The sequence below is a fragment of the Equus asinus genome, chromosome 26 (genome assembly GCF_041296235.1).
Source record: "Equus asinus isolate D_3611 breed Donkey chromosome 26, EquAss-T2T_v2, whole genome shotgun sequence".
NCBI classification, from domain to species: Eukaryota; Metazoa; Chordata; class Mammalia; order Perissodactyla; family Equidae; genus Equus; species Equus asinus.
This window is the reverse complement of record NC_091815.1, coordinates 24,110,005-24,127,280: the sequence shown is the minus strand read 5'-3', so window position 1 is coordinate 24,127,280 and position 17,276 is coordinate 24,110,005. Positions and strand designations below refer to the sequence as shown.

The 17,276-nt window shown below is 57.8% G+C and overlaps 1 protein-coding gene across 4 annotated transcripts; it reads left to right on the top strand.

The window, feature by feature from the left end:
• The first annotated feature begins 2,717 nt into the window (after window positions 1-2,717).
• HNRNPL (heterogeneous nuclear ribonucleoprotein L) lies at window positions 2,718-16,596 on the top strand. Of its 4 annotated transcripts, none has more exons than XM_070498626.1 (13): window positions 2,718-2,794; window positions 7,106-7,224; window positions 7,834-8,071; window positions 8,172-8,257; window positions 9,096-9,192; window positions 9,271-9,343; window positions 12,649-12,720; window positions 12,832-13,112; window positions 14,134-14,255; window positions 14,556-14,757; window positions 15,388-15,445; window positions 15,558-15,653; window positions 16,240-16,596. In XM_070498626.1, the coding sequence occupies exons 3-13, from the start codon at window positions 7,847-7,849 to the stop codon at window positions 16,296-16,298; spliced, it is 1,371 nt and encodes a 456-aa protein (XP_070354727.1). In that variant the 5' UTR covers window positions 2,718-2,794; window positions 7,106-7,224; window positions 7,834-7,846; the 3' UTR covers window positions 16,299-16,596. The 4 variants fall into 4 exon arrangements, with proteins under 4 accessions (XP_070354727.1, XP_014704172.1, XP_044614854.1 ...); XM_014848686.3 differs by lacking the exon at window positions 2,718-2,794 and adding an exon at window positions 4,971-5,271; XM_070498627.1 differs by lacking the exon at window positions 2,718-2,794 and adding an exon at window positions 5,646-6,484.
• Window positions 16,597-17,276: the final 680 nt, after the last annotated feature.

Here is a 17,276-nt window from a genome sequence, read left to right as displayed (position 1 = left end):
TGGTTTATATAAGTTGCCTATCAGCAATAAAGAGCAAAATAGGAGAACAATGGGGCAGTTCTTTATATAAGAATATGAAATGATCTTCCAAAAAAAGTAAAGAGGGGTGGCTGGCCCAGTGGCGCGGTGGTTAAGTTTGCGCACTCCGCTTCGGTGGCCTGGGGTTTGCAGGCCTGGATCCCAGGCGAAGACCCAGCACCTCTCGTCAAGCCACACTCTGGTGGCATCCCACAGAAAATAGAGGAAGATTAGCACAGATGTTAGCTCAGTGACAATCTTCCTCAAGTAAAAAGAGGAAGATGGGCAACAGATGTTAGTTCAGGGCCAATCTTCCTCACATACACAAAAAAAGTAAAGAGGGGCCAGCCCCATGGCCTAGTGGTTGAGTTCGGTACACTCCACGTCAGAGGCCCGGGTTCGGTTCCCAGGTGCGTACCTACACCGCTGTTAGCAGTCACGCTATGGCAGCAACCCACAGACAAAGCTCAAGGCCAATCTTCCAGTGGAGAGCAGAAACATCTGTGTGGAATGTGAAAACAGTGTCTGTATTGAAGTATTTGCTGGTGTGTATTTAGGATTCCTCTGGAAGGATGCTCAGGGGCGGGAGACGGGGATGAGCAGGGAGGGAGAGTGTTCGCCACAAATTACTTCATTCACCAAGGTCATGTTACCCACTTAATATCTTTTTTTCGAGGAAGATTAGACCTGAGCTAACGTCTGCTGCCGATCCCCTCTTTTTTGCTGAAGAAGACTGGCCCTGAGCTAACATCCGTGCCCATCTTCCTCTACTTTATATGTGGGACGCCTGCCACAGCATGGCTTGCCAAGCGGTGCCATGTCCGCACCTGGGATCCGAACCGGCGAACCCTTGGCCACTGAAGCAGAACCTGCGCACTTAACCGATGCGCCACCGGGCCGGCCCCAATATGTTTTTAATTGAAAGAAATCTGACTGTTTGAAAAGAGGATATGGGCCAGGGGAACCGCCATCCCCATCTGGATGGGGCTGCCACAGACATGCATGCCCCCGACAGTCACTGCAGTGGGCGGCTGGTCCTGGGAGAGGGAGAAGGGATTCTCCTTAAAAATGCAGCATCGCACAGAGGATGGAGCACCGAAAGGAGCCGGGGTCCTGGGCCGCCACTCTGAGCCCCAAAGTTGGGGTTCTTAATCACCAGGAGCTTTGAGCCCTCAGCCCTTCCCGGGGTCTCTACTTCCACAACACATCCACAACCCACCCACTTCAACTCCTCCACGGCCCCTGCCCTGGTCCCCTCCACCTTCTTGTCCAGCCTGTTCCACTGAGTCAGCCTCCCTACTGTCTTCCTGCTCGCACCCCACCTCCCACAGTGTGTTTCCCACACCCACATCATGCAGCTGCAAGGCCCCTCGTGTGAATATCTGAGCCAGATCAGGGCCCTCCCCTGCTGCAGACACTTCGTGGCTCCACCTCAGAGTAAAAGTGAGAGTCCTACTGTGGGTGGCACATGAGGCCCCTCCCAGACTGCTCCTTCCCGCATCTCTCTGACTGCATCACTTACTATCATTACCAGAGTAGGTCCTTAGAGGAATTAAAACATGCCCACTTCTGGCCCCCGAAGAGCCCAGACTCTAGTGAGGCGACAGAAATTAAACAAATAACTAGATATTTTCACAGGGCAATAAAGCAAAAAGAGAGAGAAATGGGGAGCCATGAGTATAACTGTGTATGGGGCTGACTAGGCTGGGCCGGTCAGAAGATGACACTGGAGCCAAAGTCTGTCAAATGAGGAGCAAAGATCCGGGAGAAGGGTATTCTCGGCAGAGGGAACAGCCAGGGTGAAGCCAGAAACGAGCATTAGGTATTTCATGAAGAGAAGGAAAGCCAATGTTTGCACCATGTCAAGAACAAGCAGGAAGGGGCTGGGCATGGATTTAGATGGGCCCACATGGGTGCATTCTGCCTTGGGGGTGTTAAAGGGGGGAACCACTTGCTTTTTCAGAGGGTGCCCAGCTGTGGTGAATTTCAACTGGTCTTTCCCCTCTCTGTGCCTCAATTTTACCTAATCTGAGAAATGGGGGTAGGTCTGAGGTCCCCTCTGCTTCCAGACATTCTCTGCACTCCTCAAGACCACCCCAGGAGTCAGGCGTTATTACCATCGTCTTCCTGGATGAGGAAACAGACGCCCCAAGAAGCTAGATCGCTTTCCTCAGGCCACAGAGCCAGTTAAGTGTAGCCTCATACTTGACCCCCGGCAGTCTGGCCCTAGAGCCTGTGCCTTCAACCTCCGTGGCATACTGCAGCCCCCATAACCTGACCAGGCACTACGGTGCGGTGGTCACGCCTCTTTGGCGGCAGACAAGTCCCGCTGTGCCACTTACAAGCTGTGGGATCCTGGGTTAGTCGTTTGCATCCCCCAAGCCCATTTCCCCATCTGTACCATGTGCACCCCAACACTGCCTTCAACCACCAGAACATTTGGCTGACCAGGAGAAACGAGGCGTGATTCCCAAACTGCGAGACTTGCTGCGAAGGAAATGGGGGGGCGCATCGAGGGGTTGGGGGTGTTTGGGGAAAAGGGACGCGGAGCCCGAACGCTGCGGCTCTAGAGTCTTCCCATTCCTCTCTTGCGTTGTTTCCTCCGTTCTACCGTGGAGCAACTCTCGGTGCCCCCCCTTCTACCCCCCCACATTTTTTTTTCCAGGCTGAAAAGAGGTCGCGGTCCCTTTAAGGCCCGCCCCTCCCTCCCCCAAAACTTCCCAGTGTCTGCTCTCTTTTCGATCCCGGACGGCCGGCCAGGCTCGCCGCCGAGCTGGTAGGGGCTGGGGGAGAGGGGCGGGGAGCGGGGCGGGGGGATCGGCGGGAGGCGCCCCCAGCCGCCCGCCGCCCAGGGCCGCGCGCCGGGGTGGGGGCGGGGCGGCGGCCGGGAGCGCGGGATTGCAGATAACGCGGCCGCCTGGTCGCCCGCCGTGGGCGCGCGCAGCGGGCGAGTGGCCCGGAAAGCGCCACGCCCGGGCCGGTTCCGCCGAGGGCCGTCCGCGCGCGCCGGCGCGAGGGGCGTCCGGGCCGGGCGCGGGGGCGGGGAGGGGAGGGGCCCCTCTCCCCTCCCCCCACCGCATTCCTCTGACGTCGGGACATCGCGACCCCGCCCCTCGGGGGGACCGGCGCCGCCTGGCTCCCGTCGCACGGATCACGTGTGGCGGGCGCTGCGCCGCCCCCATCTCGGTTCTGCCCGCCTCTTCGGCTCTTCCCAGTGAGACGGGGAGCTCGTTTCGATCTCCATCAGCCCACCCCCAAGTTTCTTCTGTCCGCAGACCCACCGGGCCTGTCCCACTCTCTTAGTGCCACTGACCCCATTTCAAACTTAGTTTCCACAAGGACCACTATTTCGAGAAGACCCGGGCACCCGGGGTGGGGAAGGCTCCGGAGCATCTTTGGGGGCGTGCCCAGCGTTTCCCACGACTCTGTCCTCGCTTTCTAAGCGCAGTGTCTCCCCAGCGGGCAGCCCCACGACTCAGAGCCCTTAGGGCGGGATCCTGGGTCAACCCCCGGCCCCGGCCCCAGATCCCCAGGTTTGGGCGTCGTTGGACCCTAGAGACTCTGAGCGAGGGCATTCTCTGCAGGGTGGCCCTACCCCGCCCCTGGGGAAGGAAGCCCTGCCAGACGGTTAGAACACCCTGACTCCCCTTGGCTGAGCGCTAGCGCCGTGCCGGGTGCTGTCCCCGGTGCTTGGTGGGCGGGCCGAGGCAGGGACCGCCGCTCCCTTGCCCGTGCAGGACTTGGACAGTCCCTAGACTGGCGGCCCAGAGTGGTCAGGGCTGTCGCGTGAAAGCCGTTGGCCTGAGCGATCAGGGGTTACCATGGGGGAAGCCGGGGGTCTGGGCTGGCAGGGACAAGGAAGGCTTTTCGGAGTGAACCGGGACTGCACGACAAGAGGAGCTATTCCTTGCTCTGGCAGGAGGGGTAGTGGAGCAAATGCTCTAGGTGGAAGGGCTGCACGGGCAAAGGTCGAGAGGTGCGCGAAAGAGGCTTCCCCACGTGCAAACTGCAAACAGTCACTGTGGCCGAGTTTAAGGATGGAGTGGTGAAACGACGCCGCCGGACTGGCCACGGTCGCAACACAGGCGGCGGCAACAAATGGTTTTATAATGAGAGAAAGGGTCAAATTAGCGTTAAAAAAAATTCCTCCGGCCCTGTGAAGGCTAGAGGTGGCGAGGAAGAGGCTATAGTGATGGGAACAGAGCTGAGCTGGCACCGCCCCTGTGTCTTGGTCCAGCCTTCCGCCGCTGCACACAGCAGTCACGCAACAAATACTCAGGGTACTGCAGGCCCTAGCTCCCTTAGAGGGTCGCTCCGCCCCGGGAGGCGCCTGAAAGCGTGTTCGCGCATGCGTTCTTTCCTAGACTGCGCCAAAGAGCGCCTACCGGCCTGAGGGCTCCCCTTTTTCACCCAATCAGAGACCGCCAGTCCTACGATCCGGCGAGGGGACGCTTTCTACTCCCCATTAACCAATCGGGTGGAGACGCAGAAGATGGGCACCACCAGTAGCCACTGGAAAGAGGCAGAGGGGCGGGGCTTCCTTGTCCCCTTGCGGAGTGGCGCGGATAGGTAGCCGTTGTGACTGGAACACTAAAGGCCTTCGGTTTGATGGATTAGCGAGAAAACCAATGAAATTGGGAAGGAGGCGGGGCTTTTCAGGAGAGTGGGGAGCGCCGTTCCTATCAGGTGCTCGTAGGGAAGCCAGGCAGTGCCAGAAATTCGACCTATCAAATTGAAGTTTATTTTAAGGCGGCGGGGTCGGCGAAATGACTGGTAGAAAGCGCTCGCCTATAAGGAGTGTCCTAGACAAACGAGGGCGGGCCCTCCTACAGAACGGCGTGGCCTGTATCCAATAGGTGCGCAAGGCATGTGGAGGCTTCCCCTCCCCCCGCGGCGGGACCAGTGGCTCCCCCTATCGGGTGGGGGCGGCGGGTGACGGGCGTGTCCCTCCCCCAATGAGAGGCGGGGGGAGGCGGGTTCTGCGCCGCCATGTCGCGGAGGCTGCTGCCCCGGGCGGAGAAGCGGCGTCGGCGGCTGGAGCAGAGGCAGCAGCCGGACGAGCAGCGGAGGCGGTCGGGAGCGATGGTGAAGATGGCGGCGGCGGGCGGCGGAGGCGGCGGTGGCCGCTACTACGGTGGCGGCAGTGAGGGCGGCCGGGCCCCTAAGCGGCTCAAGACTGACAACGCCGGTGACCAGCACGGAGGCGGCGGCGGCGGCGGTGGAGGAGCCGGGGCGGCGGGCGGCGGTGGCGGGGTGAGGCCAGGGCCCTCATTGCCGGGGACGGCCGGGAAGGGAGGGAGAATTTTCCACTTTTAGGGTATTTATTTTAAGGGGGGGGCCTGTGCGCACGCGCCTAGGCCCTCGCGCCGTTGACGGGGTGGGGGAGGGGCAGGCGTTAGGCAAACGGCGGGGTTTGAGCGAGGACAGGCGCTTGCGCGTGCGCGCTCGCCCCTGCGTGGTGGGGGGGCGGAGGAAGCGGTTCGCGCTGCGGGCGGCGCAGTGCGCAGGCGCCGCGGGCTGGCGTGTGGGGGCCGGGCACGCGGCCGGGCCGGTTTTTCCTCTTTATCTTCTCCTCCTCTGGCCCCGCGCGCAGGCGCACTGCTGCCGCCCGGGCCTCGTGGGCGGTTGGGGGGGGCGCCGCGTGAGCGGTAACGAGTGGGCGGCGAATTCCCCTCTTCTTCGCGCCGAAGTGGGAATTTTTGTGCTATCGCTACTTAATTTTTATAGCGTCGTAGTTTCTGTCGATACAGACGTTGGTTTATTTGAGGCTGTTCCCCTAGCACAGTATGTCCCCCATTTTGGTGGGTCTTGGAAACCGGAAGCCAGGCTCGGGAAAGAACTTTTTAGCCGTTTTGGGAGTGGAGCCCGGCTTTGGAGCCCTCGTTTGCTTAGTTTCCTGCGCAGTGGGTTCGATGCCCCGGAATGTTCCCTGAGCGTGGGCATTTCGGATTTTGGAAGGATTTTTAGTCTCCTTCTGCGAAAACACCCCTAGTAGTTCCTGCTTGCTGGGAGCCTCCCCCTTCCTCCGAGTTCATGAACTGCCGTCCAGCCAACGCAGGGTCTTCCAGGGTTTAGTGGCAGCCGCAGCTGTGATTTGCCAGCATTTTAGTGTCTGCCAGGCCTTGCTCCACGCCGTCTGTAGGTAGCTGGATTGCAGTTGGACACGGAGGTAGGGGGTGGTATTCTTATTCTCTCTGTACCGAGATGAGGTAAATTCCTCTAGGTCAGGTAGCCGGGGAGGGGAGGAGCTGGAGTTGGAGCTCGGGGCTGTGGAACTCTGAACCGCGAGCTGGGAACCGTCAGTTGGGTGTGCCTCCTGTGGTTTGTGTGGTTCATTCCTGAAATAGAATCCAGTTCTGCCCCTGTTCCATGGGTTTCTGCCTGGCCGTTCTCAGGCAGGAGGTTGGACCCCGAGCCCAGGAGACGTGGAGAAAGTGGCTTTCCTCCTCCTTCCAGAGGCTTCTGTGTGAGTGGGTGGAAAGATAACTTCTCCTGGGAAGGGAACTGGTTTTTAGTGGTATGGGTGGGAGTTTGTGTTTCTGAAAGACCGTCCTCACCCCGTTTTTCCTTAGTCTGGCTTAGGCCGTATTTTCCAATGCAGATTTGGGTGGGAGGGTATGGTGGGAACAGAAGGCCCGGCTGGGTAATGATGGTAGCTTGCTTCACCCGGGAGAGGGCAGAGAAGCTAGGGCGGATGCCACGGGATGTCCTGATTCGCACTGCTGCAGAGAATTGTTCGACCCCTTCCTGCCGGTGGTGTCCCCGTTCCAGGTCACTGTCTTTTCATGTTTCCTTGACCAGTGGGAAGAGACAGGTCCTGGGAGGAATGTAAGATAGGGGACTAACCTGATCCTCTGTTCTGCTTCCCTCAGCAGCTACAACAGAGCCCCTGGGCAAGTGGCCACCCACTCAGGGCCTCCGCTTTGCTGGCCTAGAATCCTTTTAGGGTGATTGGCTGCCCGTTGTTGTCTGCCTTTGTTTTTCCTGAGTGACACTCACTTGTCTTATTAGACTGAGTCTCCTGCAGCTCGGGCCAGTGGGCCACCATGTTTACAGCAGGAAATGAAGTCTTGTTTTTGTTTCTTAGGAGAACTACGATGACCCGCACAAAACCCCTGCCTCCCCAGTTGTCCACATCAGGGGCCTGATTGACGGTGTGGTGGAAGCTGACCTTGTGGAGGCCTTGCAGGAGTTTGGACCCATCAGGTACTCGGCTCGAGGCCAGGAGTTGGGTATACAGAGAAGTTGACACCTTGGTGTCCCATGCATTACCTGTTTCTGGTTGGAAGCGATGTGGCCAGTTTGGTCCAGTCTCCTTTGGCTAGGTCCTGGGGCTCATCTCTTCTTTGGCATGGCCGTTGTACTTTGGGTCAGGTTACAGCAAGCTCTTTGTCCTTTTTTCTTTCCTTCCTCTGCCTTGTCATTTGTAGTCGGCACTCTCACATTTAGCAGGCGTTCACTGAGTATTTGGCGCGTGCTGGGGACTGGGAAAGCGTAGTGAACAAAACTGTCCTGGCCTCCTTCAAGTCAGTCACCCACCAGAGTGACCAACATGGTGATGGGGGAAGCCCAGGCCTCTGTACAGGGGAGGCATCTGACTCAGTCGGGGGGGAGGAGTCAGGAAGGAAGGCTTCCTAGAGGAGGTAATGCCAAAGCGACACCTCTTTTGCATGTTGTGCCACTTACTGCCATTGGTGTTCAGGTCGGGAAACTGTGACAGGGTACAGAGGAGTCCAGAGGCCAGGCAGGAGTCAGTTCACAGGACTGAAGGCCATTCTCCTACTCTCGTCGCCCTCCCCCCGTTCTCTCTGCCAGCTATGTGGTGGTAATGCCTAAAAAGAGACAAGCATTGGTGGAGTTTGAAGATGTGTTGGGGGCTTGCAACGCCGTGAACTACGCAGCGGACAACCAGATCTACATTGCTGGTCACCCAGCTTTTGTCAATTACTCTACCAGCCAGAAGATCTCCCGCCCCGGGGACTCGGATGACTCCCGGAGCGTCAACAGCGTGCTGCTCTTTACCATCCTGAACCCCATCTATTCCATCACCACGGTGAGTGCCAGGGGGCGTTCGTCAAGGCTCCTCTGTGAGATCTGCCCCGAGCCACTGACGTGCCAGTGCCCCTTCATCTTGCCTGTCTTTACCTTTCCAGGATGTTCTGTACACTATCTGTAACCCTTGTGGCCCTGTTCAGAGAATTGTCATTTTCCGGAAGAATGGAGTGCAGGCCATGGTGGAATATCCTTTGCCGGGAAACTGGTGTTCTTGGAGCAGGGGCTGTCGCAGCCACACAGGGGTCCAGCCTCTCAGCCGACTTGTGCTGCTACCTGCTGTCCTGTGCCAGCTGCCTTCACAGAGCCCACAGTCGGACAGCAGGGACCACCGATAAACCAGTGATTGGATGTAGTGTGGCAGTGCGGGAGTTAAGGTGCTGTGAGGGGGAAGAGCAGGATGCTCTGAGACACCAGGGGCTCCGGGAACGTGTCTGGGGAGGTGATAGCCTGTTTCCGAGAGGAGCTGGGAGCTGGTATTGAAGGCGGAGAAAGCAGCCTCTGCCCAGGTCGTCAGGTGGGCAGGAGCGTAGTGTTGGAGGAGGTGAGGGATGTGACAGCTGAAGAGGTGCTGACGAGAGGAGAGGGCTCGCCGTGGACATGGTGGCGTTACTAAGGCGGCCAAGACGATGGCGTGAGGCTTGCTCAGGGTGCAGTGGGAAGCCACTGAGGGACTCCCAGGACAGGAATGGTCTGGTTGACGTTTCAGGCTGGTTGAGCTTAGAGCACACGGCAGGGAAGGGAGAGGATTAGGCTAAAGAAGCTGCCTTGTTCTGTGTGGTGGCAGAGGAGGTGGCTGCCACCTCTAGGTGGTGGGGTGGGGGTGCACATCACAGGAGAACTCTGCCCGGCAACCGCTCACCCAGGGCAGCGCTCTGTACGAGCGACTGGTGGCCGTGTGCAGGGCCCTAACCCAAAGCCACATGTAGCATAGTCTTTGGTGCTACCTTTTCCTTCTTCTCTGGGACAACTTGAAACCCTTACCAAGGAGCGGCTGTGCCGAGACTTTCCTTAGCTGTCCTCACATTTGACTCAGTGCAGAGTGCTCAGCGGGCCAAGGCCTCGCTCAATGGGGCTGACATCTACTCAGGCTGCTGCACTCTGAAGATCGAGTACGCCAAGGTAGGTCTGGGGAGAGCCGGCCCCGTCCACTTCCGGGGCCCGGGCCCGGGCTGAGCTCACTCTGTCTCGTCCCTGCAGCCCACACGCTTGAACGTGTTCAGGAACGACCAGGATACTTGGGACTACACCAACCCCAACCTCAGTGGACAAGGTAATCCTGCGGCCACTTTGTTCTCCACACACCACCTGCCTTCACTCGACTAGTGCACCTCATAGACCTGGGCTCAGGGTTATGTAATGCCATTGGGTTCCCTGTGGACATGAGAGGGCCTTGGGCTCAGCTCTTGGAAAAGACGCTGCAGTGGGAGAGGGGGACCGAGGGGCCTCTGGGTCCCAGCTGCTGCTTCCTGTTCTCTGCTGAGGCTGAGGGTGCAGTCGGGGCAGAAGCTTGGACGGGCTGGGAGCAGGGCCTCACTGAGCACAGGGCCTGGTGGGGGTTGGTAAACCGTTGCAGCTCCCAGGTGGACTCTGCTGCTTCCCTTCTGGGGGCTGCTTAGAGTCCCTGATTCTCCATTAACTGGGCCGGGAGCCGTTCCCTTGCTCTCCCCGGCCCACAGGGTCTGCTTGGGGCCGGGGGCAGATTGGGAAGGTGACGAGGGCTCCTGGGCCCTGCCGCACAGCCTTTGAGCAGGCTGACCTGGTGGAGGTGAGACACCCTGGATTGGAGCAGGGCCGACACGCCTCACCTCACTTGTAGAGGGGATTCAACATCTCTGCCGGGGTCCCGCGTGGACGGCCCCCTTCCTAGAATCTGTCAAGAATGGTTTGCCTTGGATAGGAGGGAGAGGTGGAGGATTGCCTTTGAAAAACAGCGGCACCCCCCCAGCGAAACCGTCCACCTCTGTGTCTGTCTTGGTCTGCTACGTCGGACTAGGCCGCGGGCTGAGGGAGGAGGCTGGTGGCTGACATCTCTCGGGCCCCGGGAGGCCAGAGGCCCCGAGTCCCAGGCAGGCCTGTCTTGCTCGCCCTTGCAGCTGGGAAGCAGTGGGCAGGGTGGGCTAGACTCTCCCCAGGACCCTCACAATGGGCGCTGTGGGCCCGGCTGCCCCCTGCAGAGGTCAGAGGCACATTGGTGCCAAGTGAATGTACCAGAGCGGGCAATGGCATTACATGACCGCTAACAGAAACACGGCAACCAGCCACTGCTGCTCCAAGGAACATAACTAGAAGATGTGCAGACCAGCAGGGGCTAGTGGCAGGGGCTGGCCGGGCATTGTTTGATGCCTCTCAGCTTTGGCCGCCCCAGAGCCGGGGGTCAAAAACGAGAGCTGAGGAGGTGACCTGGAGCGAGGGCGGTGCTTCGCCACCCCCTCGGGAACCGTACTTCAGCGGCTCTGCCTCTGCACATTGCTCACCAACACACAGGGTAGAAACCACTAGCTCTTCCTGGAGAGGACAGAACACGCAGCCTGCACCACGTCCCCAGAGCAGCCGCAGACTTGAGCTCACTACATCAAGGACACCACACCGCGCTCCAAGGAACAGCTCCAAGCACAGAGACAGAGGCAGACAGAGGCAAAGAAAGAGGCGCAACACGGCAGCAGACGCTGCTCTTTACTAGACATTAAAGGTCAAAGTCCAAGCAAACTCGAGCCCGAGAATGTACACAGAAGTAGGAAACACAGAGAACAGAGCTCTCCCAGCCAGCCAGCGGCACTCTTTGCGGAGAACGTTCATAGACTGAAGTAGATTCCATGGGCCTCCGAGACAATAGGATCCTCTCCATTCCTCGCCATATGGGTTTTGGTTTTTTTAAGTCCTTTGGTTTGGGGAGGGCCTTCTTTTTTTCTTTTCTGTTTTGATGTTTTTATTTTTTCTGCAGTCATCGGCTGCCAACATAATCTGCACCAACTGGAGATCAGAAACCAAAAAAAAAACTTAAACCACAACAAAAAAAAACCAAAAAACCAAAACAGACCTAAAACCAGACAGCCAAACAGCTCAGAGGTACACAGTTACCTGCTGGCGGGTAACCGGGCGTGCTCCCAAGGCCAAAAGCGCGGGCATAGTGGGGCCACTGGCACACTTCACAACCAGGAGACACGCACACGGAGCGCTACACAGCCAGAAGCACCGCACTGCAGCACACAATGTGAGGAGTGACAACACGGAGGGACACTACCCACTGCATACACCTTTATTTTCCACTTTCTGGTATCTTCTGAGGACAGAACATCTGTGAGCCATTTTTGATTTAATCAGAACATTGACTTTTAAAAAACAATTCTTTAAAAAAAAAATTGTAGCGGATGTGTGCCGTAACTTGTATTTATGACTGTAAAACCATGTGATGCAGGGTCGCAGTGTATGTTTGATGGGACGCCATCTTTCAGAACTGTGCTAACTCACTGTTGAAGCGTCCAATGGTAAGAGAAAAGACAGATTTGTTTTTTGTGACAAATGGACATTGTACTCTGTACTTCTGCTGTAAGTAGCCCTTTTCCATCTTTGTAATGACCGATTGTTGAAAACACAACCCAGGCTGGGTGGCAGGAAATGGCAGTGGTCTCGAGCCCTGGGTTTTGGAGTCAGCCAGACCTGGGTTCAAATCCCGGCTCAGCCACTAACTTGCTTTGTGACCTTGGGCCAAAGTGTCTTTTAACTGCTCAGTTAAAAGTTAACTGCTCACTTTCCTTATCTGTAAAATGGGGCTGAAATAGTACCTACCTCATAGGGTTGTTGTGAGGAACTGAAGAAGCGGTGATGTCTGTAAAATGCTGAGCACAGTGCCTGCCACTCAGGTGCTGAGTTAACGGGAGCGATGGTGACCGGCAGCTGGGGTCGGGGGATCTGCGCCATTGTCTGGTCTGAGAACGTTGACGCCTGTACATAACTGTTCATCTGAACTGATCCTGATGTTGCCCTGTGTTCCTTGCCTCCGGCCCCTCTCCTTGGGTCGGACGTGACTAGTAGGGGGATGGCTGGGACCAGGATTGAGAGGGAAAGGGTCTAGAAAGAGGGCCTTAGAGCCCCTGGAACCTTGGGGCTTTGGGGGCCAAATTTTATCTTCTTTTCTGCCCTCCCCTGGGTATTTTCTGCTCTTCGCTCCTCTCCCTTCATTGGGAGCTATTTTAGAAAGCTCTTCTTGGCCCCCGTAACAAATATATCAGCTTCCACAGCAGCTGCAGGTTCCCCAGAGGGCCCACGCCTTGGGCCTCCCACCAGGGCCAGGGCAGGGGAGAGCAGGCCCAAACCCTGGCTGCTTCCTGTAGGGAGAGAGGAGACCAGCCGCTAGGGCGGGGCAGGGGAGGGGCAGTCACTCCAGCCTTGAGGCTTGGGCTTGATGCCCACCCTGGGTCACACGACAGGAAGGAGGGCCCGGCAGCCCTGGTGAGGAAGGGAGGGTCTGCAGCCAGGTTGCAGAGCTGAGGGCCTTGGAGATTAGCCTCTGCAGTCAGGAGGGAGAGACGCCCCCGTTTTCCAAGTTAGGCTCTGACTCTCTTTCTCTGTCCACAGGTGACCCTGGCAGCAACCCTAACAAACGCCAGAGGCAGCCCCCTCTCCTGGGAGATCACCCCGCAGAATATGGTGAGGGCAGGGGGTTCCCCTCCGTGGACTCCCGTGGCTCATGTGCCCCTGCCCGCTGCCCGCCGCGCAAATTCTCACCCGTCCTCCCTCTCTTTCCTTCCCACCCCCCAGGAGGGCCCCACGGTGGGTACCACAGCCATTACCATGATGAGGGCTACGGCCCCCCCCCACCTCACTACGAAGGGAGAAGGATGGGCCCACCAGTGGGGGGTCACCGCCGGGGCCCAAGTCGTTACGGCCCCCAATATGGGCATCCCCCACCCCCTCCCCCACCACCCGAGTATGGCCCCCACGCCGACAGCCCCGTGCTCATGGTCTATGGCTTGGATCAATCTAAGATGAACTGTGATCGAGTCTTCAATGTCTTCTGCTTGTATGGCAATGTGGAGAAGGTGAGCTGCTGCTGGATGCCCTGCTGTCCTTAGACCTGGCAGGCCCGGGGGCAGGCCTGGCTGGAGCGCGGGCCGGAGGGCTCACGCCGTTAGTCGGGCAACTGGCTGCAGACAGTTAGTCTGGGCCTCCCTGTGTGTGGGTGTTCCAGTATTCACAAGCCAGGACCTTGTCACGTGAAAGTACTACTATCTAACGTTATGTGGATATCGTGATTTAGAAAACTTACCCATGATAGTTAAAGGTGATCATGCAAGGATTTCGTCTGGAAAACATCAGATGATCTGGCAGCACTAGGCCTTCCTGCCTGGCTTGTCGGGATGCTTGACTGGGGCTGGCTGGTCACTGTCCGCCTTAGACCGGGTGGGCTCCTCTGTCGCACCCAGCTGGGTCCTAGAAGCCTTTGAGTTTGTAGCCCTGGCTCGGCTCGTTGATGGTGGGAGCAGCCAGTGCACGTTCAGTGTTTTTCGTGTGTACCAGGCACTGTTAAAAGTGCTTGACATGTAAGAAGTTGACTTTTGATACGGAGCTTTAATGAAACAAGTAGGGGAGATGCACCAAGGGCGCATCGCTTGCCCAGGTTCCCGTCCCTTTACGAGGAAGCAGGACTCAGAGAGAGAGGGCCTGGCTTCCACACCTGCACTACTGTTGGCAGCATGTTGATGCTGTAACCCACACAGAGAACTGCTTCGCGCTGTGACCCAGTATCTGTCGACGCAGCTGTCTGTGTGTGACAGACACTGACGAGCAGGGCTGCTGTAGTTTCTCACTCTGCCCTCTGTTTGCTGTTGCGCATCCTGGAGGGACAAGCTTGGGGGTTAGGTCCTGCAGTTAGAAAAACACTGCCTCCTGGGCCGAGCGCTTGCCGTGGGCTGGGCCTGCTCCTCCTGATTCCCAGTTCACAAGTGAGGAAGTGGAAGCTTAGGCCCAGAGCAGGAGTGACTTGCTTCTGACTAACGGAGGGGCGGGAGAAGGGTCCCTGGCATCTGGGCAGTGGTGCCGACCGCGGCTGCTCTCCTCAAGGTGAAATTCATGAAAAGCAAGCCGGGGGCCGCCATGGTGGAGATGGCTGACGGCTATGCCGTGGACCGGGCCATCACCCACCTCAACAACAACTTCATGTTCGGGCAGAAGCTGAAAGTCTGGTAGGTGCCCGGTCTCCCTGGCCTGGGGAGGGCTGGCGAGGGACTGAGAAGGGAAGGGGCCCGCTCTGGACAGGGCGCTGCAGCGGAGCACAGTGAGGCCGAGGAGCTCATCAGGCTGGAGTGGGGGGGAGCAGATGCGTTCCCAGATGCTCCTCCGCACCAGGGGGAGAAGGCGAGTGGGCCTCGCCCGGCTGTGAAGCAGTGCCCCCTAGGCACACCGCGCTCAGATGGGCACCAGGCCGCAGTGGAGGGCTTGAGGGACCACTGGAGGTCTGACGAAGGGCTCTGCCTCCCCCGCAGTGTCTCCAAGCAGCCGGCCATCATGCCTGGTCAGTCCTACGGCCTGGAGGACGGGTCCTGCAGTTACAAAGACTTCAGCGAGTCCCGGAACAATCGGTTCTCCACTCCGGAGCAGGCCGCCAAGAACCGCATCCAGCACCCTAGCAACGTGCTGCACTTCTTCAACGCCCCTCTGGAGGTGACCGAGGAGAACTTCTTCGAGGTGGGTGCCGCGGGGCTGGGCCCTCACCGCTGCCCTCAGTGGGTCGTGCCTTGTGTTCTGACCCATACCTGTTGAGCCGCTCTGCCAGACGCTGGGTTTGGGTGCTGGGGACACAGCAGTTTCCAGGACACACAGGCTGGAGTGGCAGCGAACTCCAGCAGCACTGGAGTTAGCTGTGCTCTTGCCGCTGTCGTTTGCTGGTTAGAGTCCTCCCGTCCCGGTGGCAGAGTGCTCATCCCAGTCTAGTCTCAGGGCGTCCATCGTTGGCCCTTGGGTGCAGGGGGCTCTCGTTAGGTGTGCTCATGGGAAGGAGGAGGCCAGGCTGGCGGGGTGGACTCTGCCCCTTGCTCCAGCCTGAGAGGTTGAGTTCAGCAAACATTTGCCTGGTGCCAGCACACCCAGACAGCAGGTGAGGATGGGGCGTTTCACAAGCACTGTGCCAACTCTTGGCAGCAGAAAGGTAAGAGCGGTGTTTCCAAACCTTAGGCTCATGGGGACACCTCAGGGGATGTGGTAGAAGCCTAGAAACCCGTTCTCTGGGAGCACTCCCGCACTCAGGCACGGTCTGCTTGATTCTGCCCTGTGGCAGAGGTGCCGTGTGTTTCTCAGTCTCTGCTTGCTCTGTTGCAGATCTGCGATGAGCTGGGAGTGAAGCGGCCATCTTCTGTGAAAGTGTTCTCAGGCAAAAGTGAGTGCCTTGCGCCCCCGGCACCCCCCACCCGCCCTTCCCACTCCTTGGGTGTAGGGGGCACACCCTAGGTCCTGCTGGGCGCAGGCCGCAACCTCTGCTTTCCGAGCAGGTGAGCGCAGCTCCTCTGGGCTGCTGGAGTGGGAATCCAAGAGCGACGCCCTGGAGACTTTGGGCTTCCTGAACCATTACCAGATGAAGAACCCGAGTGAGTGTCTGTGTGTCGTGCAGCCGTCCCCTTGTGGCCTGCTGTGTTGGCTGGCTTCAGGCCAGAGCCATCCTTCCTGCCCTCAAGATAGGGCTCCAGAGATTTTCTCACAGTCGCTGACACAGGCAGGTGGGGCCTGGTTGTCAGGAGAGCAGCCTCATGTTCCCCATGGGAGGGCCAGCCCGGCTGCTGAGTGCCACCCCCTCTGCCAGCCTGGGAGTTGCTCAGGCTTGTCCTCCAGGGAGTCGGCATGCTCTCTGTCAGAAGACGCTGGTACACGCCCGGCAGCGTCAGTCACAGGGGCCGGCTCAGACAGTGCCAGGAGAGGGGCTAGCGTAGCCAGCTGGGCAGGTCTGCGCGCTGCCCCCAGTTCCTGGGGCAGGACTCTTGCCCTGGGGCAGTGAGGGAGCTAGGCGTGGGGTTGAAGAAAGAGAAGTGGCTTGTTTTTAGGACTCACACTGGGCAGTGACGGGTTAGATCTCTGCAGTTGAACTGCAGAAAAAGAGATGTGCACAAAACGAGGGGAACTGGGTGGGGGGAGCCTCTAGAAAGGGGCCCAGGCCAACGTTTGTTTTCCCTTCCTCAGATGGTCCGTACCCTTACACCCTGAAGTTGTGTTTCTCCACCGCTCAGCATGCCTCCTAATGAGGTGCCGAAGAAGAGGCCCTTCTGAGCAGGAAAACGTTTCTCTTTCCTTTATGCTGTTGGTTTGTTTGTTTTGGCAAAAGATCCTGTATTCCTTTTTTTTAATGCTAGGTTAGTAGAGGCTTAACCATAATGAAAATGCTCGAGGTCTGGAGGGGGAGGGGAAGGGAAACATCTCCCAAGATTAACGTTCACTTTTTAAAAATTATTGTACATGTGATTTTTTTTCCCTGTTCATATGTTTGTGCTGCCCATGTACTCTGCACATTTCAATAAAATTGTTTGGAAAATAAACATAGCACTTTCTGGGATTCCAAGGTGTGTCTGCTTCCCTCCCACTGAGTCTTCTGCAGAGGTGGCAGGCTGGGCCCCAGCCGCACCCCTGGGGGAGCTGCAGGCTCCACCCTGGGCAGACACGGAACCATCTAGGAACTCAGGAGGCCTTGGAGGAACATCGGGGCCGCCTGGCTGCATTCTGCACGGGCCCTGCCTGAGCAAGCTCAGTCCACTTGAGAGTCACTTTAAAAAGAAAATGGTGGGCTGGCCCGTGGCCGAGTGGTTAAGTTGCGCACTCCACTCCCGTGGCCCAGGGTTTCACCTGCTCAGATCCTGGGCACAGACATCGCACTTGTCAGCCCACGCTGAGGCGGTCTCCCACATGACAACTAAAATATACAACTATGTACTGGGGGCATTTGGGGAGAAAGCAGAAAAAAGATTGGCAACAGTTGTTAGCTCAGGTGCCTGTCTTAAAAACAACGAAAAAAGTAAATGGTGTTGAAGAAATTCAGACTCGAGAGAAAAAAAGAGCCTTAATCCTGCGAAGTAAACAGCCTGCATTTTTATAAGGTTAGAAAATAAAACCTCAGATAAAAGTGAAAGTGTGCCCTTGAACAGCCTTGTGATCCTTTCTTCCATCTGGAAAGTTCTCTGGATGTGTGTTACTGTAACAAGTGCTGTGTGTGTGCTGTACAGTGT

Bases quoted from the DNA above. Each gene is read 5' to 3' on its own strand.
- HNRNPL (XM_044758919.2), top strand. From the start codon at position 5,008: ATGTCGCGGAGGCTGCTGCCCCGGGCGGAGAAGCGGCGTCGGCGGCTG. The intron at 14,256-14,555 runs GTAGGTGCCCGG...CCTCCCCCGCAG, and splicing joins GGGCAGAAGCTGAAAGTCTG to TGTCTCCAAGCAGCCGGCCA. The intron at 15,446-15,557 runs GTGAGTGCCTTG...CTTTCCGAGCAG, and splicing joins GAAAGTGTTCTCAGGCAAAA to GTGAGCGCAGCTCCTCTGGG.